This window comes from Pipistrellus hanaki (genome assembly GCF_964339955.1).
Source record: "Pipistrellus hanaki genome assembly, chromosome: 10".
Classification (NCBI taxonomy): Eukaryota; Metazoa; Chordata; class Mammalia; order Chiroptera; family Vespertilionidae; genus Pipistrellus; species Pipistrellus hanaki.
The window spans coordinates 19,327,514-19,352,297 of NC_140512.1; the positions used below are offsets into that span (position 1 = coordinate 19,327,514).

The following is a 24,784-nucleotide window of genomic DNA, read 5'->3' on the forward strand; positions in this document are numbered from 1 at the left end:
GAGAATAACAAAGAAAATTCTCATTTTCTAAATGTATAACTCATAAAGTACTCAGATATATAAACTATTTTGCAATACAGAGTCAATCAATAACTATTTTAAGACGCTGTGTAGAAGACAAAATAATGAAATTATTTGTTACCTTAATTCAAAACCCAATATTTTGTTGTTAATCCTCACCTAAGGATATTTTTTTCCATTGATTTTCTTGTAAGAGAAAGTGGAAGGGGGAGAAACTGAGAGAGGGAGAGAAAGAGTGAAATGTAGATGTGAGAGACACATTGATTGGCTGCCTCATGCATGCCCCTTACTGAGGATTGAGCCCACAATACTCTGGCATAGGAAATCAAGCTGTGACCTCCTGGTTCATAAGCTGATGATCAACCAGTGAACAATGCGGGTTGGGTGTGGGCTGCAAACCTTTACATTACAAAAAGAATTTGTTTAAAAGTTTCTAGGACACACCATGGTTTAGTCCCTCAGAAAGTCCTTATTGCCTTACCAAGCTCCCTGTCTTGCTCTACCACATAGTTCTAAGGAGCTATCATAGTATAGACTTTACTCACAAAATAACTCATTGTGACAGCAATAGCAAAGGTACTCACAGATCAAGGAAAGTGGGTTGAAATGTCGATTTTGTCAAATATATTTAGAAAGGGAAGGGGCATTTCAGAGCAAAGAGTGAAAGTGGTCAGGAGAAAACCAGAGACCACGCAGGGAAAAGTGAAACAGAATGAAATGCAGGCAGAGAGAAAGGAAGCTGCAGGGCAGGTTGTGATGGTGTAGAAATGAGGGACCAGAGGAATGAGACACTGATCCATCCCTGCTCTGTGGTACATGAGCCCATCACACTGATCCTTGAGATTCAATGCAAACTTTTTGAAGGAAGGAGAGAAGAAGCTCAAACTGGTCTAGGATGAAGAGTGGGGTGGTGGATGCCTCCATTCTGTGTAATAACCTCTTCAAGCTTGCCATTTGCTCCTGTCTCCTACATTGGTCACCTTCCCATCTCATCCACTTGAGTCTTTGCTCCAGGCTTCTGCATTCTCCCCCAGCACTAGCTTTCTTACCGCAGATAAAATTGTCTCTTTCTTTTGTCTTAAGTTTCCAACTCAACCTATTTCTGCTTTAATACCCATTCACCCTTCCCTGCAGCAACACAATGAAGATAAACAAACAAACAAAACTCTCTGCATGTCTTTCAAAAACACCAATGATCTAGCTAAATGAAAACTTAGCAATTGTTTCACAGGATTCACCAACTAACACCTACTTTTCTGGAAGGTTAGGGGACTTCTCATTATTTGTAATCTATCTAGCGACTGGGTCTTTGTAATAAGAGTTTTTATATGTGATATGCCCTCTCTACATACTATCAAGTTTTCCAGGATATATTATTGCACCTTATCTATGTAGGATGCCTCCTTTTACGACTTAAATCTATGCTAAGCATATCCTTCTCTGAATAGCATTACACATTCAGAAATTGTTTATTAATACTTTATAACTATTCATCTTTCTACCCCAATTTGATAATAACTTTGAGATCAAAACTAAATGTTTGTCTTTGCATTCTGACAATAGATGATTGACTAGGATATTAACAGAATAATTTTGGTAGATTATCCCAAGTCCTGACAAAGTCTCATCATTTACTATATACCATTAGCACAATGTCTGTCATCCAAAATCCCCTTCTCCACAATCTCCACACCTCATAGCATTAAAAAAAAGTTTATTCATAAAACTCCAAAGGGAAAGTTTTTATAACTGCTTTACTGGAAACATAGAAAAGAAGTTGTTCTTCAATCGACTTACCATGTTGGTTTTCTTTTACAGAGAAAAATTCCCTCATATCACATAATAAAAATGAATACATTATCAGTCTCCTTGTTCTGAACATAAATGTGTGACCTCCTATCTAGGGTTTATATTTTGACTTCTAGACTACAATGGCTCCATGCTTACCAATAAAAAAATTATGTTTTCAAATATAAATACTTCCATACATTTACAAAGTTCTGTATCACTTTCTCTTTTTTAATTAATTGATAAAAGATATCTTTGGGTTATTGAAGATAGCAAAAAACTAATGTAAGATATTCTTAATTTTGTAAAACTTATAAGATTTGTCAAAAGGTGAATGAGAGTAATTCATTTCTCCCAAAACACTGCATTTCTCATCCATATTGGAGTCAAGCAGAGCACTAAGTAATTACCTGATTATGTATTCCCTTGACTGCATGTATCAAAGTTTCCGCCTTCACGTGAGAATTAAATATTGGCATGTGGTAACATTTCAATTTCACAATTGAGTTCTGCCTATGGAGATCTAAGTCTCAAATCACTCCAGGTTGAAAAAAGGAATCCAATTTTAATACTTTTCTTGAATAATCAGAGTTCCCATATTTTTATCCACTGTCAGCACTGAAAACTTCAATTTATATATTTTTTTTCTTTTTGAGCCTTATGCAACTTTTGAGGGAATAAGAATGCTTGTTTAATTACTATAATACTTGTTTTTATTCTTTCTAGTGAACGTTGTGTTTATCTTATACAGAACAACAATTTAATTTTGTACTAAGATCTTCCACTTAGTAGTTCATTTAGAAAAAGTTGTTCTATTTCTAGAAGATAAAAGAAAAGCTTGACAGTTTTAATAAAGTATATTAAAATTTTCAATTTGAAGAAAAAAAAAATCCCCCCAAAAACAAAAATATTAGGTTGGGTAAATATCACCAGGGAGTTTAGGATTAGCATTTTAGTTTTCTTGGCAAGTCATAAAAATGGTAAGCAAGAAACAGAATGATAAAGAAAAAATAAGTATGATGAACTATAGAAAAACAAATGATTTTATCGATATCTGACTTCAGGGTCAAATGCTTAAAATATTTTCTTTTATGACCAGCAAGCATTTTGCCCTAAATAGTTATAGCCTGTTAAATCACTGAGTGTGATGGTGAAAGTTTCCAGCAATCTGACAGAATGTGGGACTCTCTTATGTGATTTGAACTACATGGGCATCTTGGAAGAATAGAGTAAGCATTTCTCCCGCTATTGCAACACATTTTATAGTGAAGTCGTTAACGATATCCTTTGATTTATAGCTGTAATTTAGGATCCTTAACTGTATGAAGGCACTATCCCATTGTTTTCTAACAAAGAAAAGAACTAATTCCAGAAACAATAAAATCCATTATTTTACTTTCACCACATCTCCATTTTCTATATGATTTATACACTATGATCTTTATGGCAATGTACGAAGAAAGGGGTGAAACTCACTCAATGAAGTAGACTTCACCCTTCTCTGTGTAGGCCATTTCCCAGTTATCAGGCAATGGGTCTGATTCCTCATTCTCTTCAGGTTTAGTGGGTTTTGCATCATCCATCTGGTCCTTCAGCTCCTCGGGCTGACTGTACACTGGTGCAGGATAAGGCTGGGAAGGTGTCTCCCCTGAGGCACCTGCACTCTTGTCTTCATGTTCACTGGATTCTACAAGAGAACAAGAGCATGCAGTTAGCCACTCCAGCCACAGTGACTTCTAGGTGAGCGTGGATTATGCTGCATCAGGAACAAGCCCTATAAAGGCTAATAGGAAAAGTACAATTGTAAACAGCTCTGAAAATTGTCACTAGGCCTATTTGACTTCCCTTGCATGCATCATTCTCTCCTATCCTTCAACTTCTGGTTGCTGATCACTGAATTGAGGACCATCATTTCATGCCACAGGTGTTTTAGGCAGAATAATGACTCTTATAGAATGTCCAGGTCCTACTCCTTGGGCCATGTGAGTGTTACCTTACGTGGCAAAAAAGGATATGTGGATCTGGTTAAAGTAAGGATTTAATTAGAGAGTTAGAGAGTAAGATATTTATTATTCAGATGGGATCACTGTAATCACAAGGATTTTTTTTTGAAAGTGTATGAAGTAGCTCAGTTGGTCAAACATCGTCCTCATACACCAAGGTTGAGAATTCAATCCCCAGTCACTGCACATACAAGAATCAACCAGTGAATGCATAAATAAGTGAAACCACACATCAGTTTTTCTCTATTACTCTCCCTTCCTTTCACGCTACATCTCAACCTTCCTTTCTCTAAAATCATTTTTTTAAAAGAGCAAAATTATAAGAGGAAGGCAGAAGAGCAGGTTGAGAGGTAGATGTGACTACTAAAGAATGACCAATCAGATACACCATTGCAGGCTTTGGAGAAAGAAGAAGGAAACCAAGTAGAAGCCAAGAGTGTAAATGCCCTCAGAAGCGGGCAGGACAAGGGAATGGATTCTCCCCTAGGCCTCCAGAAAGGAACGCAGGGACTGACAGCCATTTAATTGAAAGAGAGTTAAATACATGCATTTCTGCATTAATTCCAGTTCACACAATTCTATAGCTGTGGCCCAGTCTAAGGTTTGGATATTATAATATGTACAGTAGCCATGCCATTGCTTACATGTTTCAGTATCACAGTGATTTTAGATGCAAATCTAAGGATAAACCAGAATGCCATGGTTTTGAATGTCCCTGCCTGGCTTCATTAAAAAAATAATCAGAAACCAAGATAAAATCATTTCAAGAAGAAGAATGCCTATTTTATACTTAATCCATACTTTCATTTGACGGTTGAGGCGTATAGTTCATATTCAGCTTTCTGTAATTGCCATCCTTTGAAATGAGGAAGAATAATATTTCGAAGCTAGATAGAAAATTGTTGATTTCATTTCTTTGAACAGTCATAACATTTAAAATTTTAAGGCTTGTTTTAGCTCATGAGAAAGCTCTGATTTATATTTCTGACTATAGAACAAATGTTAATAAATCTAATAATTTCCTGCTGTCTTTATATTATTTATTTGGAAATAAACATTGACTAGAGAACATTTAATGGGGAATAAAGACTGAGGAACATATTGTAGTTGATTAAAAAAAAGAATACAAATAATTCGAGATTAACAGAAATTCATTTTCTTTTTGTTTAGCAATTCTCATATAGCAGCGAACACGCTCCACAGAAATGGAACATGATTGTTAAGGCTGGTGTCAGAGTGCCTGGGTTTAAATATGTCCTTGACAGTATGATACTGAGCAAGCTATTGAATCACTCTGTACATTCCTCAATTTCCTTAACTATATGACGGAGCTAAAAACATTACCTACCTATAAAAATTTGACATGACGTATATAAATTGCATAGAATAGTAAACTACTGAAACATAGTAGATATTTAGTAAATGTCATATATTACTATCAGGAATTCTACTACTTAGAACACTAAATAAATTGCATAGATAAATCAGTCGAGCAACCTAAATGGTTTCTTCCTAAGGAGACAAGAATGGTCTTATCTGTGATATTGGTAACCAAATTGGATCTCATCTATTGAGGTGGCTAGCCAAGAAAATGGGAATTTCTAAGAAACAACAGTCAATACTTCAAAATTATTATTTTTGGCTTTATGGAAAACACACATTTTTTTTAATATTAGGTGTTTTCTGAAAATAATGCAATTGCAAAAACAAAATAAGGATATACTCTTTACTAGGTGTTTGCATGAATTGAGTTTTTCAATTAATACATGCTGTGGAGTTAAGTGACTTAAAGGAGAAAAATAATCCTCAGAAACCACACATCACCCCCACACCACCACCACACACTCACACACCCCAAGTTCTGTATTATTTCCTACAGAGTTTTACATTTGATTTGGCTGGGCATCAGGAGCTCCTACTGAACTATAAACTTGTTATCACCTGTAAACTTGGCACCTGTAAGGGTGCTGATTTAATGAAGAATCAGAGTCTTATCTTCCCAATTTTGTGTTAGCCAAAGGCTTAGTTTCCTCATATATCCGCAGGACAACTTTTACTTTCAAGTCTGCTTGTAGCAGATCACTCCACATTTACACCCCATAGTGGTGGAAGTGGTGGGGCTTGCAATCAGATGGGCTCACTGTCATCAAATTTCTTGCAAATTCAGCAAATCATTAAAAAGTATCCTATATAATAATCTTATATAATAAAAGGGTGATATGCAAATTGACCCTAACAGTGGAATGACCAGAACAACCGTTCGACCAGTCACTATGAGGCACACTGACCACCTCTTGGTCCCTTTCCCCTGGCCGGGAGGCTCTAATCGCCTGATGGCAAATGGGAAACAGGGGGTGGGTGGTGGGGGTGCCAGGTCAAGGCCCCTGACCCACCGGTTGCCCCACATACAGAGGGCGACCCATGGTGGGGGCAGGGCCAGTGAGTGGGCGGGAACAGCCAACCTCTCAGTCCCTGTCCTCAGCTGGCAGGCTCCAATCCCTCACTGGTGAATGGGGAACAGGGAGTGGGTGTGTGTGTGGTGGGGGAGGGATGGGGCTGGCTCCCAGCAGCCAGGGAAGATAGCCCTGATTGCAGGCCAGGCCTAGGAACCTTACTCACACATGAATTTTGTGCTCTGGGCCTCTAGTGTTAGTTATATTGATCCAAGTTATAATTGTATTGTGGGGTGGAGGGGCAGACAGACTGCCTGAGCATGTTGTTCATTTCACTGCTAGAGGCTGGAATTCTTAGAATTTGAAACACGGGCTCTTGTTAAAGAAACACTCCAGGGTAGATTCTTGCACAAGAGAAAAATATGATCGTAATTGATTTTTTCTTATGACCAGACTATTGATTATATCGTATAATGTAAAGTGGAGGACATGCTGTCTTCAGAAAGAAAATAGTCATGTGGTGGCTACTTGCATGCTATGCAGCCATTTAATTGAAAGTAGCCAAGATTGTAGCTTATTGCTTAACGTGTGCTATTATCAATTTTCCTAAACCGTCTAAAATGAGAGGTGGAATTATAATGTGAGGGCTAAAATGTTTTCACATTGAATGATTAGTGAATTTTTGTTCATCATTTCAAAAATGACTACTTTTTAATGTAGTAAAACATGCAAATGGCCAAATTCAAAAGTACAGAGGAAATAGTTAAGTAGGTCTCCTCCCAGTGTCTATTCCCAGTGCTCCAGCAATGCAGGTAGTAAAGATGATTATTCTTTTGTTCCTTCAGAGATGTTTTTATGTACATTGATTACTTTTAATTGCTGTTTTCTGACTCCTTAATAATCTGTTAGTGTTTCTAAGTTCTAAAAAATGCATTATAATTTTTTTATTTGTTTGAGATTAAGGAGGGGTAGTCCTTAAAAACAATGGTAAATATATATATATATATATATATATATTTTTTTTTTTTTTCTGAGATGTTAACAAATACTTATATTATTTGAGGCCATGAAAGAAACACAAGTCAAGAATAAAATGTTAGAATTAGGGAAAATTAGGGTAATGACTTTTGAGATGAAATATCAATTGAGGAAAGAAATTCCTAAACCTGTGAAAAATTACGTTTTATTGATGATATTTGTAACATAATTGGATCTCATAAATTTAGTAAACTAGCCAAGAAAATGTAATTTACTAAGAAATAATGGTCAATACCACAAAACTATTTTTTATCTTTATCAAAAACACACAATTGGTTACAAGCTGCATGGAACACTAAAAGACTGGAAGATGAAAAAAATCTCAAGATATAAAAAAATTAAATTGGAAAGAATCACTGGAAAAAATGAGTAGAGGGAATTTTTTCCATTAACAGGGGAGAGGCACTGCCTTAATTAGTATATATTCTTCTTCCTGCAATATTTAATTTTTTAAACATTTTAATAAAAGTCGACTGAAATAGGGCAATGAAATAAATCCTCAGAGCTTTGAAATTGTATATGCTGCATTATTTTTATAATGTAATGAACTCTGAAGATATCTGTCATATAGAAACGAGTTCCTCAAATCCTCAACTAACTTTGGGGTAAAAGAAACTGATATAGCATTTAAAGACCCAAGCAAGATATGAAATATAGGACATGTATGTACAATATTTTTTAGGTCTTGCCTTCAAAATTCTGAAAAACATTTATAGACTACACTATATGAAACACAACATCACCTTTTGAAATCCTAGGGCCTGAAGGAGAAAAGGAAGAAGACTTAAAAATCTTGATTTGGATAACTCAAGTGCTATTCTTTGGGGCCAAATTGAAATCTAGGTATTTCCTGAGGAGAGCAAGAAGTCAGTTAGGAGGAAAGAGATAAGGGTGCTATTCCCAAAGTCAGAGCACTGAGGAAGAAATGAGGTGCAGATAGACCTTACCGAAAGATCTTCCCTCTTCAGGCACAAAGGCCAGCCAGAAATAAGTGGAGGAATCGGAGGCTTTGCCCTGAAATTATAATCACTTCTATGAGGAGAACTATAAAGGTAAGAAAATAGAACACGGGGTAAAATCAGACCTAGAGAGAATGGATGACTATGATTAGAAACAAGCTGAGACTCAACTAGTCCACAGGCTTTCTGGAAGTGCTGCTCAAACCTGAACGCCACCCTGGTTGTCCCTGTTCCACATTCCTCCATCATGTATCAAGTCCTCTCTCACACATCCTAGGAAGCCTCAGAGAAGTAGAAAAAACATTCCACAAAGGCTGAGTGCAGAGCCAGAAAATGCTGAATCAGTTTGGAAGGCAAGAAGGGGTTCAAATAATGCATAGCTTTCAGTCTAATTGCAAAGTGGGTCTGCCTTGATTTAAAGTGACACGCCTGAAACTAGGAGTGATTTCATTTCCTGCTTCCCAATGGTGTGGTTATAATGACTACTATAGCTCACACCCACAAATTCCAACGTGATTTTCTTTATAATCGCACCTAGATAATAAGACCATTTTACAATTACAGCAGTTTTAACTTTGCAAATAATGATTTTAAGAAATGATAGAATGTCTCCCATTTAAAGATGGAATGTCTAATTTACAATAGCCCCAGAAATTTGTCTCCCTAGTGGAGAGAATAAAACCCAGTACTGTGTCTGGGAATAAGATCATAAAAGTAAGCCTCCTAGAAAAGAGAGCATATAAATCTGAGTGGATACACACATCGCAGTCTCTGTGAACCCACAGGAAAATAAGCAGGGGATGGGCGTTGGGGTGGTTTCAGAGTGGGCTATTATTCGCAGGAAAACAGCGAGATTCACTACGGAGGGCATAATTCTTTTGACAGTGACAGGCCCTCATTCACAGGAGCAGGACTGATGGTGCATGCACAGTCAGCGTGCCAAAAGGCACAGGACCTGGAGGCAGGACCCTAATGGTGAACTGAGATCATTGCCGAGGACACTGGGTGATCACATAAGGGGCACTCTGTTTGCTCTCTGCGAGTTGCAGTTCATTTGCACTAATTGCAGGCGTGGGGGCCTGGAGAAGGCAGCTCTGTGTGCACATACTGTATTCCCTTTGTTGGAGAAGGTAGCTCTCAGGGTCCCTGTTCCTCCTGGCATTGTGTGTGTATTAACCGAGAGATTTAGCTGCCTTTAAAATATATGTGCGTTTCTAATTCTTTGCACAAGGCTTACTAATAGCTTGGTGAGGGGAAGCTACAATATAACAGTGAATTACTTTCCGGAAAAGTTCAGCAGATAATTCATGAGATTAAAAAAAAAAATCCAAGAAAGTTTAATCCAATTCCTGGGGTTTACAGGATTTGCTTTCCTTCAGAAAAGTTCAATCTTATAAAAAAATTTTGTACTTATCTATTAAGCACCTATCCTTTCTTGGTATTTTCACAGTTAGAGAGATTGGGTAAGTCTTATCTATCAGACTATATTTTAAAATATATACTTCTGCATAATTTTCTTTCATTTTCAAATAGCTTTTTCAGAAATGTAAGATCAGGAGATTCATATGTTTTGAACTTAGAAACACTGCATATTGAAGACATGAAATAGTGTAAAATGAATGTGAAATGCATCTAAGCATGTTAATATAGTAAAATTTTGACATTCTCTAGAGGTATGGTTAAAAGATAAAGATTTTGCATAACCAGTGGACACAGACAATAGTGGTGATGAAGGCCTGGAGTGTGGCGGGGCCTGGAAGGAGAAAGAAGGACAGAGGGGTAAAATAGGCAAGACACCTTTAACACTTCAAAAGAAGTAGAGTGGTCCTTGTCCTAACAATGATTACAGAAATCACATATTATGAAAAGTTTCCTGCAAGTATTAGGCTAATCAGTACCTTCCAAATGAATGAAAAGAGTAAACCATACTGCAATAATTCAGAGATGAACAGTGTCAATTTTTCATGATGAGAGTCAACAAATGATTTATAGGAAATATAAAAAATTTTATTAAATTTGAAGAAAAGAAAAAACAAGGTTCAAATAGGCAATAAGGTCCCTATCAGGCAGGTGAAGGCATTTTATAAGAATGGAATGTAGAGAAGAGAGTTGGGGATTGATAGGAACCAAAACTAAGAGAGATGCTGTAGTCAAATGTGGGAGGACATGAATGGTGGCCCCCAAAATTTGAAGTGGCAGAAATAGAAGCTATTTTATCCATAAGTTTGAGAAGGAAAGTGACATGATCAAGTGCAGGTTCAACAATCTTTACTTGATCAAGGAATAACAGGTAATTTGATGGAGATGGAGCCTAGAGGGATGTAGGTCAGTTAGGAGACTGTGCTGCACAAATGAGGTAAGAATCTAGGATGGGGCAGTGAAATTTGGAAGAAAGAGAAGAAAGCTAAAGAACTAGTGATCTTTCATACTCAATAATATATATCAAGCCAGGGGGAAAAAAGAATCAAAGACAACTCATAGCACCCAGCTGGCATGGCTCAGTGGTTGAACCCTAACTAATGAACCAAGGAGGTCACAGTTAGATTCCCAGTCAGGGCATATTCCTGAATTGTAGGTACGATCCCCAGTGTGGGGCATGCAGGGAGTGGCCAATGAATGATTCTCTCTCATCATTAGTATTTATCACTCTCTCTCTCTGAAATCAATACAAACATATATATATATATATATATATATATATATATATATATATATATATATATATTTTAATGACTGAGCTATCTGGGTAAAAAGAAGAATTAGAGGAATTAGGTAAAGTATTTTGTGAGTTGGTTTGCTTATTGGTTTTACAGAAGAGTTTAAGTGGAATGTTGCATTGAAGTTGAGGAAAGGCTTAGGTGCGGCAGTTCCGTGAGTAGTGGTTAGAAATATGGCCCTGGAAAGTAAGAGAGAAGTGAAGGCTGCAGGTAAATCTATTTGAAGCCATAGGGCTGGATGTCAACTCTAACAAGATAAAGATGTCTAAATATAGGTGAGATTAATATCAAGGGAAGGTTTCCTAGGCATATGAATTTTAACCACCAGTTTAAAGACAGATTCCCTAAAAGGTTGTAGTATATATCATCCTCACAAGCATGAGATCTCACATCACTGCCAAGAACCCAGTGAAGGATGAATATAATAGAATACAATGTAGATGAAATACACTGAGCGGCACAATAAGTGATTTACCTTATGGAGGCCAGGAGTCACTCTGTCCTGAGCATGCCCAGGATAGGTTTAGATGTTTGATGTCCAGATCTCAAGCATGCCACTAAATGAACTATTACCTCAGTGAAGCACCTTCAGCTAAATTTCAGCATCTCATTCATTAAGTAAATACAATGGTTATGGGATTAGAGATCATATATGTCAGAGAGAGAAACATTTCTGATTTGAGATACAGAAATATCATTATATGTCTCTTCTGGGTGATATGAGCTAAATCCATGTATCTGATTAATTTTGAGCAAAAAGGAGAAATCTAGCATAAAATGAGTATTCATATACTTCATGTGAGTTTTCATTGAAAATGTTCATAGAACTTCATGGAAATGTTACATATTTAAAAGTCATCACTGACTTTACATAGAAATGATACGAGAGAAAAATAAATATATAGTTCTGGCTATAACCTAGAGTTCAAAGGAGAAATAATGACTAAAATGAGTAATAGAGGTAAATTGAGGACTCCTCTAGATCTTTTATTTACATAAAGAAACTAGGTGTGTTTTTTTTAAAACCATATAAAGAGTTAACTATTAGTAGGTTTGATGGTTATGTACAGACATATATTATAAACACTAGGAATTTTTAATATCTACAGAGGGAAATAAGTTCACTTACACATGACTTGGTAGCTACCGTGTTTCCCCGAAAATAAGACATCCTCCGAAAATAAGACCTACTTACAGGTTTCCTTCTGAGTGAAATATAAGGCATCTCCCCCCCCCCCCCGAAAATAAGGCCCCCCCTAGGCTAAACATGAGAGATTTGGTCCACTGATTCTGAAAGAAATGGAGTCACAAGAAATTCACCAGGAAATTCAGGAATTGGATTGTTATGATGATGTTCCAGAAGATGATGACATGATTGTCATTGAATAAATGAGTAAATTCTTGATACTGTAGGATTCACAGTTTGTCCATGTGTTAATAGGATTCACAGCATCCATATGTTAATTTTTATATTACCATTATAATAAAATATTTAATGAAATAAAATTGCATTGACAAGCTTTTCTCAGTCTTCAAATGTCCTCATTCATTACACTACTTATACTCTTGAATTGATGTCTGATATTAATTGCCATTATAGGCTCTTAGTCAATATATGGCACTGTTAGCTAAGATTTAAGCAACAGTTTTCTCAATATTGTTTGACATGCACTGTACTTGGTAAGTGTGTAAGGAATAAAACAGAGGCAAGACAAAGACCCTGTCTAGAAAAAATATGTGGTAAGGCTCAAAAGGTGCATAGTTGGGTGACTGTATCTGAGAGGAGGACAAAGAAAACCCTGAAATTGACATTGAATAAACAAAACAAAACAAAAGACATTTCAAAGATGGGAGTTATCAATAGATTTCAAATAAGGGACAATGGACCAATTTTCTGGTTTGAGGTTGTTTCCACCATCTTTGAAAACTGGGTAAAGAGCTGTGTAATTTACACATCTGTCAGCTCTCAAACGGGAAAGAAAAAGACATATAAAGACCACCAGGCTTTAAGATCCACAGCTGTGGCATCTATTGATTATCTAAAAATCTCAGAGTTATCCTGGACAGTTCTCTACCATCTTCAGACCTCTGGTGCAGAGACAGCCATGCAGCTAGGGGTGGTCAATAAGAGTTTAGACCAGTTTATTTTCCTTGGGGCCCTTAAAGAGCTCCTAGCCATAAGAAAAATCCATTCCTCGTGTCCAAGGTATGCAGTCTAGATTCACTATGCCTCCCAATTAACTAAATTTCTAGTTTAGTAATCTGTGGATCAAGAATATTTGATTTGCCTTATACATAGTAGAAATGAAACAAAAACCAACGATGCAGGCCTAACGAAGATAATACATTTTAATTAATAGGTATTAACCAGAAAGAAATTTTAATTATTAGGTATTAACCAGTAAGAAATTCTGTAACTGCTCTTTAACCCCCAACTTCCTTTTTGTGTGATTACTGCTTCTTCTTAACTGAATTGTGTTTCTTTCATCAAAGATCAACTTATAGAACTGTATACAATCAACTTAATTTAAATCTATTACATGATGGAAAGTAAATATTTTGACAAAGGTATTTCAGAATTTAAAAAACTAGAAGGTATGTAATTTCTTGAAAATTAGCAGATCATTTAATAATGCAGATATCACAGTATGTACTTCCAGTGATCTTTAGCATTTGTAAATGATTGCTAGGCTAAGAGATTAAGTTGTTAACCAGTATATTAATGAATGAGGTTATATTTCTCTAAATACTCAAGATGAAACCACTTTTTAAGGTTTATACTTTGGCACAAATTAGATTTTGGTCTCCCTATGATCAATGAACATTTTATAAGTACTATGAACAAAGGAAGGTAAAAAATAAGCATATGAAACTTTTCTTTGATAAAAATAATTGAGGATGAAAATTCAAATACTATGTCACTATAGAAGCAGTAATATTATAAACAAAAATACAGACATCAAAGTAGTTGTAGGAGATATCTTAAGAATAATATGCATGCAAGGTGAATGTATTAACATATTTTTCAAGTGGTTTAACTTAGCCCTTAGATTTTCAATTCCCATTGAATATCATTATTTAAAAAGTAAATAGCTTGGCTGGCATGACTCAGTGGTTGAGTGTCAACCTATGAACTAGGAGGTCATGGTCCAGGCACATGTCTGGGTTGCTGGCTCAATCCTCAGTGGGGGGCATGCAGGAGGCAGCTGATCAATGATTCTTCTCATTATTGATATTTCTATCGCTCTCTCCCTCTCCCTACCTCTCTGAAATCAATAAATTATATTTTAAAATTAAATAAATAAAACAAAATTTTGCAAACTTACTTCCAATTAAGAGGCTAAAAAAATGACATGTTTGTTTTTTTGTTGGTAACATTTAATTATCAATAATATTATGAAAGAAATATTTTACAAATAAAAATTTGGCACTCTATTAGTAATAAGCTGAAGAAAATAGCAAATCCATACCTTGCACAAACAACTTCATATCTATCTAATATTTGTTATATATGTGATATGATCATAAATTAAAGGTATAACAAGTCTTTTCTTTATTCAAGGGCAGGTGCCTTCAAAATTTCAATGTATAAAAATGCATTCTTCTATATTGTCAGATTGAGTGATAAGAATAGGCAGATAAATACATGGCATTATATAGCTGTAGTCATTTTGAGGACTGTATTCATTGAAGTTGTTAACTAAATCGCATGACACTACCTCTATTTATACACTTGCGTGTATAGTAAGATTTCTAAGGATAGATTTTTATATACTGTAATTAACAAAGACCTCAGAACTTTACACAATCATATTCATAACTTATAACACCTTTTAAGAGGGTTAAACTATTCAATATATTGCCATTAATATTGTAAAAATGAAACAAAAAACTAAGGAAGTTGATGAGTTGCTTGATATGTCAAAATTAAAACTAACAAATCATATACAAGAATCATGTCCTTTTCATTTTATATAATCTCTCCCTGAATATAACTGTAAATACACATCTGAACATATATATGTGAATATATATATATATATATATATATATATATATATATTCAGATATCAGATCTATTTAGTTACATCTGAAAGAGCAGACAAACCTGTAACAACTGTAAATGACTAACCTGGTGTTATTACTACTCCATTTCCATTGACCACAGGCCTCTCCTCCTCTTCCTCCTCGGGAGGCTCTATACTTGCTTTCTCCATGTTGCTCACTGATTTATTCCTCTTCCGTTTTCCTTCGGCACTGGCAGTGGCTCCCGGAAGTATCTGGTCTGTTACATTTAATAGTAATGGTGCTGGTTCTGCTGGAGGCTTTGGGGTACCGTAGTAATTGTCTGCAAAGAAAATCAAAGCATTATGGAGTTAAATGTTTTTCCCTACTATGTACATACCTTGCAAAGAATGACACATTTGGATTTTGTTTTATATATATTAATGTTTTTTATACAGACGCCCTCATCTATGTAGTTTTTATCTTTTTTTTTTTTAATCTTCATTTGTTGCTCCTATTGTATCAAGCTTTAGTGGTTTATATGGGTCTCCCTTCATTCTCGCCTTTGTGCCAAACCAAAATATAGTCTTATTATTGATCTCAAATGGTACAGCACAATTTCAAAATTATTTAGAAATTTTTGATTACAGGTCTGGATGGAAACATTTTTTAAAATAATGTCTGCCCAGCTAGCGTGGCTCAATTGGTTGAGTGTCATCCTGCACACCAAAGTGTTGCTGGTTCAATTCCCAGTCAGGGCTCTTGCCTGATCACAGGTTCCGTCACTGGTTGGGGTATGCACAGAAGGCAGGGGATCAATGTTACTCTCTCACACTGATGTTCCTCTTTCTCTCTTTTCCTCTCTGTAAGCATGCCCTTGGGTGAGGATTTTTTAAAAATAAATAAAACAAATAAATAAGTCTGAATAAAGGTGTAGACATATTTTATTTTTTTAGCAAATCTCATAACATTGTGCTCTGGAAAGGCAGAACTCATTGCTCTCTTTTCGAGCTTTAAGGGAGCTCCGGCTGTTGTCTTTGATGTGCCCAGCATCCTTCTCGGAGCTGTATCTACAGGCCAGTTCAGTGGTTTCCATAGCTGCTGGCAGTGGGCATGCTGCTCTCGTCCTTCTTCAGATGTCCCACAGCTCCATGATTGGAGCTATGAAACCATTTGTTTCTCCCATTAACCTATGAGACTTCTTGAAGAAGGAGACTGCTTCTTATTTCCCCCTGTAACAAAAGTCTGGCATGTAGTAGGAATAGAATAAATGCTTACTAAGTGAATATTTTTATATACTTAAGAAATTGCTTTATTTAAAATTGTCTAAGATTTTGCTTGATAAAGAATGTAATGGTATTTTTTTAAAGTGTGATTCTTTTATCAACTTCAAACTCATATTGGTGTTTTAGTTAATTAATTGAATACTTTTTGCATTCATTTGCTTACTCGCTCATTGAAATATTTATTTAGTACTATATGCCCCGGCATGCTGGTTATGTTTGAGAGAAAATGAAATGATGAATAATATAACCCTTGTCTTGTAGAGGCTCCAGGAGCTGGTGTGGAGCACAGGCACACATGACATCAAGCAGATAAGCCTTAAAAAAGGAAACAGGACTGAGCACTGCAGACAGAGAGGCACAGAGGAGGAGGCAGGCTATCTGCAGAGACCACTGAAGGCAACTGGGAACACTGTGCTGAGACAGAAGCTACACTTACTCAGAAGTCTTGAGTTCTAGACTCGGCTTTGCTACACAACTACAATTCGAGCAAGTTACTTAACCTTAGTAAAGCTCAATCTCGTTATGAATTGAACACTTGTTATAATCACCTGTGTTTTGGGTTGCAAACAACCAGAAACTACTCTAGGTAAAGTAAAATAAAAGGGAGGTACTAAAAAGATATGAGACAGGTAGTTGAGGGAAGAGGCTGAAAAACCTTGGAGAAAATAAGGTAAAAACAAAGTAGTCCAGTTGGGACACCCAAATTGCCTCTGCTGGCCCTGGGCTCTGAAACACCCGTGGCCTGCACAGCCGGGGATAGAGCCCCGGCAGGAATGAAGCCCAAGCTCTTCTCAGGAACTCCAATTGGCTCATTTTCAGGAAAACTCTCAGGAGGGTCTCTCATTGGCTGAGCCGCAGTCACATAGGAGCCCTTGAGCTGCCAAGTTAGGGCAGGACAGTGGCTGCTCTCCTTTGATTTAGAAAGGAGATGGAGGCGGAGCCCTACCCTCCAGCCATTTTACCTCAGGACTCTATGCAGGAAGAAGGGTGGGGAATGCTACGCAGGCAGAAGAGACAAATGCCCATCATACTCCTCACTGGGCTGTTGAGAAGATGAACGTATGAGGATGAATGTATAAAATGTAAAATTGTAGCGGTTTTAATGGCAGTGTGAACCGCATGCTGGCACAAAGTAAGCTAATATTCGGGAGGCTGGCTGTGCCGCTTATATTGTCGCTCATTTTCATAGAGAGTCACAGTTGCAGAGTAGTACAAGGGAAAAAAAAATAGTATTACCATGTAAAGCAATTCTTACACACGCAGAACTTTTATGCGGAAGTCTGCAGAGTGAATGATATACATTTTGCGAAAGGTTACTTTCTAATTTGATTTAGAGCATTTAAAATGAATCAGACCCTTAAATGTAACGAACAGATTTTGAAGCAACAAAAACTGCTAGATTCTCCCTAGAAGTCTGTTATTGTATTTCAGCAACCATAAGGGCTAGCGCCATTATCAATGGTACTGCTGTGCTTGCTACGCTTTCAGTAGAATCTCATTACTTTTTATCTATTGAACACATGCTGAACTAGTACATATTCCTGCATGCTCCAATAAATATTATAATTTTAAGTAGCATTTTGAAACCTTTAATGCCTTTCACATATACGCTGAGTGGCCAGGTTATTATGATCTCTGAACGCATAATAATCTGAAAACTCAGTGTATATCCTATATAATAAAAGGCTAATATGCAAATTATCCACTTGACCAGGAGTTCGACCAGCAGGCAGGCTGGCTAACCACCCATGTCCCCTCCTGCTGGCCAGGCTAGCCAGACCCCGCCCATGCATTAATTCATGCAATGGGCTGATCATAATAATCTGGCCATTCAGTATATAGTACTAAGATAAATAGATCATATTTTAATATTTTCCCCCAGTTTGTCTTTTATGTTTTAAATTGCTCCAAAATGGAAAAAGAACCCTTTACTAATGAGAAATAAATGCATAGCTCAGGCTAAACATAAATATTAAGTAATATATATATTGTTGGATATATATTGTTAAGTAATTACACCTATTGGCATATAATGTTATTATAAATTACGGAGTAATATCCTATTTCTAAAATTTGATTTATAAAAATAATGCTTCAGATTAAATTTTAGATGTAAAACAGTCTGAGTCATTAGTTAAGATGATCTTTATTAGCAAGAAGAGGCCCAATGCATGAAATTCATGCAAGGGGTTCAACCCCTGCCCACTGCTGCAAGAGGCAGCTGGTCGATGACTCTCTCTCTCTTCAATGTTTCTAGCTCTCTGTCTCTCTCCCTTCCTCTCTGTACAAAATCAATAAAATATATTTAAAAAAAGAAAATAGCATAAAATGGCACTTACTAATATTTTATTATTATTATAAAACCATTTATTGATGTGTTATAGACTTTTTATTCAAATTTCTAGAAAGTGCTTTTATGTTTATAATGCTAGAAATGGGTTCATGCACACTTTGCAATAACTATATATTTATATTTAATCTATTCTTGTAAATACTTAAAAAGCTGAAGAATAAGTACCTCAAATAATTATGTCTTTATTTTAACAGACATTGATTAAAAATAAGGCTATGTAAGTTATACTAATGCTAATAGAAGTAAACGAACAATTTTCTATATCATTTCTATTTTGTCATCAGGAAGGTCATCCAGAAGGATGTCTAGTCTAATTAGCATATTACATTTTTATTATTATAGATAATAATGATAATTTAAAAGAGGCACTGAAATAACCCATATAGTTACTACACTTGAGATATATAGTTCATGGAGAATAAGGTTTTAGTCCAAACACAATGTATAGAACAAGGTAACTACAAATACCTACACCAACTTGAAGAATTTGCCAGTCAGGTAGTTAAGTCACTACAAAAGTTCCCTGATGTAACTCTATACAAACTCATATTCTAAGGTGGTGTGCCCTTTACAGACACAAAAATAAATAAGTTGACACCAAAACTATTTTTTACATATAATTTGGAAACACTGTCTCACTAAGAATGAAATGCCTCTATGCAAACCTAAATATCAAAATACCATAATATAAGGTGTAATGTTTAACAGCACAGATCATTATGAGATACACCTGATTCTGAATCAGGTGTTCTGCTAATCTGGCTGCCCCTTTATATCCTTAAATTAACTGAGTTAAAGTGGGATTGCAAGGCTACAGGATGACTACAGTCACAAAGGCAACTTGACTACTACTATTACTATCATCACCACCCCAGTTTACTGAGCGGGACACTGCGATGGGTACTTTAACTATGCACTTGTATCAAAGGAGGATTAGAATAACTCTTGACCACACAGTGCTGTTGTGAAGATTAACAATAATGAAGGGATCAGAATAGGTGCTCAATATACGTTGGCTAATTTTGGCATTTACTGTATTTATCACATCACAGTGTTAAATCACTCTGTCTCTGCAGTTAAATAAAAATGCAGCCTTTAACAAAATTAAACTGTTAAGCTAGTCAGGTGTCTCAGTTGGTTGGAGCATTGTCTCATGAAGCAAAAAAGGTTGTGGATGTGTATGGAGGCAATCAATCGATGTTTCTCTTTCCCCCTTCCTCTCTATCTGAAATAAAAAAAAGCCTATCCTTGGATGAGTATTAAAATTTTTTAACTATTTCCCAATATTATACAGGAAGTAAGTGGAAAACCGGTATCTGATTTAAAAACCTCATCTCGTTTCAAAATACTCTCAACAGAATTATGTGATGAAATTGCACCCTTCATAGAGCTGATGCTAGAGGACTTCAAAGCCACAACCAATGAGCACAAATGTATTGCTTTCGATAGGGAAAGGTAATAACTACTACCAAATCTTAAAGCGGGAACATTTTAGGTGAAAGTTTTCCTCCCTTCTTCAAAAAGTAAGTGTGTGTGTGTGTGTGTGTGTGTGTGTGTGTGTGTGCGCGCGCGCGCGCACGTTTGAGGTGGGGGTTATAGGATTTTCTAGCCTATTTTTCACTGCCATTTCTCTGAGAAAAGAATGACCTATTCATTAGCAGTTTCATGTAAGTTTAATATGAAATTTATGAACTTTGTTGTTAAATATGATGACAAAATAGAAATGATATAGAAAATTGTTCGTTTACTTCTATTAGCATTAGTATAACTTACATAGCCTTATTTTTAATCAATGTCTGTTAAAATAAAGACATAATTATTTGAGGTACTTATTCTTCAGCTTTTTAAGTATTTACAAGAATAGGTTAAATATAAATATATAGTTATTGCAAAGTGTGCATGAACCCATTTCTAGCGTTATAAACATAAAAACACTTTCTAGAAATTTGAATAAAAAGTCTATAACACATCAATAAATGGTTTTATAATAATAATAAAATATTAGTAAGTGCCATTTTTATGCTATTTTCTTGCAAAGGGAGAGAGACTAGAACAATTTATGTTGATAAACTAAACCTGCCTAGACAGTCCTTGGAAAACCTAAGCCATTACCCACTTTTAGGCAGACCCATTCCTAAACCATCCAGAAGAGATGAAAAGCTTTGTAAGTAACTTTCCATGTATTACACTTGCAGACTATCATGGAATTCCTCCTCTGCTTTCTCCACACTTGTTAGACCACATAATTTCCTCAAAAAGTCTTAGCCTAAGTTTTAAAAATAATATTTTTGTCTTTCTTCTTACCCTTCAGGTTTCTCCCCACTGATATTGTTTTAACAGTGAAGCCAAAAGGAATAAGAGAATAGGAAACCATTTCAATGAATTATTATAAAGGGTTCCCTTTTCTATACCTTATGCTTTATTAAAAGATAATAGATACCAAAAGAGTACTTTCTAAGATGCAATGTATTATTTATGCCTTAAATTTCTGATATTATGAAAAGGAGAAAAAACTAATTTATGTATGAGGACATGTAAAAATTCTAGTAATAAAGTGAAATATGTTTACCTATTTCCAACAATTTTTTCCCCTTTAAACATGATTAGTTTTCATAATGGAAACATGTGATTTATTATTTAACTCATTTGGCTTTTTCAGTAGTTGACTCAGATGCTGAGTGTTTCTCCAGACCTTTGGGGATATAATAATAACATGTGTAGGTTTTATATATAAAAAAAAAAAACATAGATCTTTCCATGTGGCACCCAAGTGGACATGGGTTTTAGAACGGTAATGGTCTTCTCTTCGACATACCTCACAGATTAAGGTCGTGACCCGCATTTCTCCTCATCTCAGTGCTTGTATTCCCATTTTGGTAGCCAGAAAGAAGCAATTTTGGATAATGGTTTAGTAGAAGAGAGATGATTGCCTACACAGGGACTCTGGGCATGCAGACAACACAGCCCATCACTGGGATCCCCAGAGAGATTGAGAAAACGTCCTTGTGTTGGAAACAATCTGTGGCAAAACTTGGGAGGTTGAAAATCTCATCATTTGTTTCTAACAGTTTGATAAATGGAACAAATCGATTGATACTTGGCCTTCTTAAGGGCGCCTGGAAAACTGTCTCTGACTTTAAAGAAAGAGAGAAGAAATTCAGAGTTCCAGACCCACTCATGATTAATTATGTTAGAAAACCTGTCAGATCATAAGTAAGCAATCATTTTTATCCACATCAGAGATTTCATTTTGTATAACCAAAAACGGGTAAATCATGGGACGATTCTAAATTCAAACATTAAGACATGTTTAGCACATTACACAGGGGATAGTAATGAGTTAAATTAGTATCAAAATCATCATAACTCCAGTCAGCCATGGAAAGAATCACAATCATATGGCTTACAGAGTTGGTCAGTAGAAATTCTATAAATACAAAACAGAGTTGGGAAATGTAACCTAGAAAATATGCTACTTTTCTAAAATTACACTTCCTACAAGAAAATAAGACTCAAAGTCTCACTTGAGAATGCTTTTGTTCAACTGATTTAAGTTATTTTTGTAAGCAGCTCTGATACTGAAATTTGGTCTCCCCCCAAAAGCTATCATTTCCTCACCCTGTTATAGGTAGTTAGTAGCTTGAAACCAAGATATAAAAACTCTCTGACCTCCAAAACATAAGGTCTTTTTCTCTTGTGGTGAAAAGCACTCATCTCATATGTGTCAGGAATAGGAAAAACATTTTGTCACTAATATCTGTACTGAACAGCAAATTGCTAAATTTTGTGAAAATTGTTGAATGTGACTTTCAAAGTGTGCACAATTACGTTAACTATGTGAAAGTTTCCGTTTTTCACACGCAGAATTGAATTATTCTATAACAAACCTTACTTAAGGATTTCAATTTTATCTTAATTCAAATGAATGCTGGATTCAAAATATGATCCCAATAACCTATAATTTGAATTTTACTATCTTCATTTGTCTATTAATTTTCCAGAAATTATGTATTATAGATGGCTTAATCTAACTAATATTTTCTGAAACTTGTTTGTAGGTTCTCAGTAGGTTACTTGTGGTCATTCTCACTGAATTTTCATTTATTCATGTATGCAAATGTGGACGGATACAGGACATATTTTTGATGAATGTAACTGTCTACAAACTGGCTAGGGCAAGTGGTTTGCTTATTTATAGGAAATTAGATACCCTTTCCTTTAACAAGTCTTCCCTTCAGGCATTATTTAGAAGAGTTCAGAACATTTCCAACCTATGCTCTATAACAGACATAAAGAAATTATGCAAGGAAATACTCAGTAGAAAAGAAAAAAGATACATATGATTTTCAATGTCAAATATACATCTGCTTTCAAAGTAAAGCATTTGAACATTATAATTACACTATATAATAAAGAGCTAATATGCTAATGGTTGTGACACCCTCACTCCATAATGTCTGTTCAGCAGGAGGCTGCATGCACAGTGGGGTGGAGCCACCACACTGCTCCAGAGACAGGACAGAAGCTGGGAGGCGCCTGGAGGAGGTGGGACCATCCTGTGGCGGGATGGTGAGGTAAGAGCCTGTAGCATCCCCCTCACCAATCCTTTGCCACCCACCTCTCACACTCAGTGCGCCTGCCTGCCGCCAACCTGCCAGGAAGCAGAGCTGGAAACTCCACAGCAGGTGGAGGCTTCCACCCTCTCCTCCAGCGCCATGATGGGGCCCAGCCGTCATGATGGGGCGGAGCCACCGCATTGCTCTGCAGACTGGGCAGAAGTGGGGAAGTGCCCAGAGGAGGTGGGACCAGCCCAAGGCAACTCACAAGACTAAGGGCGGAGCTTGAAGTGGCCAGAGAAGGCCGAGGGGTCAGGAGCAGGGCCAGCTGCGTTGGAACTCTGGGTGGAGAGGTTAAGGTGTCAAAGTGGGGTGGCGGACAGGTGGGCAGGGTGTGCATGGGTAGGCAGGGCTACATGATTTCGCGAACAGGGTCACTAGTAGTAACGTAAACAAAGTTTAATAAGTTTATAAGTTGTAAGTTTATAAGTCAATTCATAAGCATATCATATTTAAATATCATTAAATCCTCTAGAGCTACATTTTCTAGTAAAAAATGTAATGGGAGCCACAAATACAAGCCGCATATGTAATTTTAAAACTTTCTAGTTAAACACATTTAAAACAGAAAAAGGTAAAAACTATTGTAATAATGTTTTACTTTACCTAATATACGCAAAATAATATCAATTCAATACAGGATCAATAAGTTATAAATGCAATACTTTTACTTTCTTGCTTACTAAGTCTTCAAAACCAAGTATGTAGTTTACACATAAGCACATCTTAATTTGGACCAGACCCATGGCAAGTGCTAACTGGCCACATGTGACAAGTGGCTACTAAACTGGACAGCACAGTCATAAGCCATCCCTTTCATCAAATAACATTTTAGGTCACCATATTATCACTTGAGTGACAGTTTTTTCTCATAGACAATAAAGTGGAAATGTCTGCTTAAATGACCGAGAAAACAGTAAACACCAAAGCACAGTAACAACTTAAGTTGACATTGTGTCAGTGACATTTCTCATTTAATTGCTTTGCTGCACTGAATATGTGTAAAATATTACTAATCACCCAACAGATGTACATTCCTTAGCAAAGCTCTTCCATCTTACTTTTAATTACCCATTTTATCACTTTATCTTGTCTTTACTTGAAAAATCTACTTTTGACTTTGTTATCAAGTTATAGATTACAAGATGAAAAAACAAACAAATACTTCAAGTAAATAATGGGAATATAAATTTATGTGAGTAACTTATTTTTATGTTCAATAGAGAGAGGAATTGTTGAGTCATAGTAATAGTGTAAAAAAAGAGAAATTATATTTTTTTGTCTTCCCTCTTTTTTTGGTTAATCCTAATCTGAGAACTTTTTTTTTTAAATAATATATATATATATTTTTAATATATATTTTATTGATTTTTTTACAGAGAGGAAGAGAGAGAGATAGAGAGTTAGAAACATCGATGAGAGAGAATCATCGATTAGCTGCCTCTTGCACACCCCCCACTGAGGATGTGCCCGCAACCAAGGTATGTGCCCTTGACCGGAATCAAACCAGGGACCTTTCAGTCCGCAAACCGACGCTCTATCCATTGAGCCAAACCGGTTTCGGCATCATCTGAGAACTTTTCCCCCCGCATTTATTTTCAGATA

At 36.1% G+C, this 24,784-nt stretch overlaps 1 protein-coding gene across 8 annotated transcripts in view; it reads right to left on the bottom strand.

The window, feature by feature from the left end:
* The window catches only part of MAGI2 (membrane associated guanylate kinase, WW and PDZ domain containing 2), a 1,098,541-nt gene that overhangs the window by 444,900 nt on the left and 628,857 nt on the right, over positions 1-24,784 (bottom strand). For all 8 annotated transcript variants that reach the window (XM_084897036.1, XM_084897035.1, XM_084897034.1 and 5 more), the window contains 2 exons: positions 15,052-15,267; positions 3,286-3,496 (listed from right to left, as the gene is read on the bottom strand). In XM_084897036.1, coding sequence (XP_084753162.1) covers positions 3,286-3,496; positions 15,052-15,267 — 427 coding nt within the window. The remainder of the gene's footprint in view (positions 1-3,285; positions 3,497-15,051; positions 15,268-24,784) is intronic.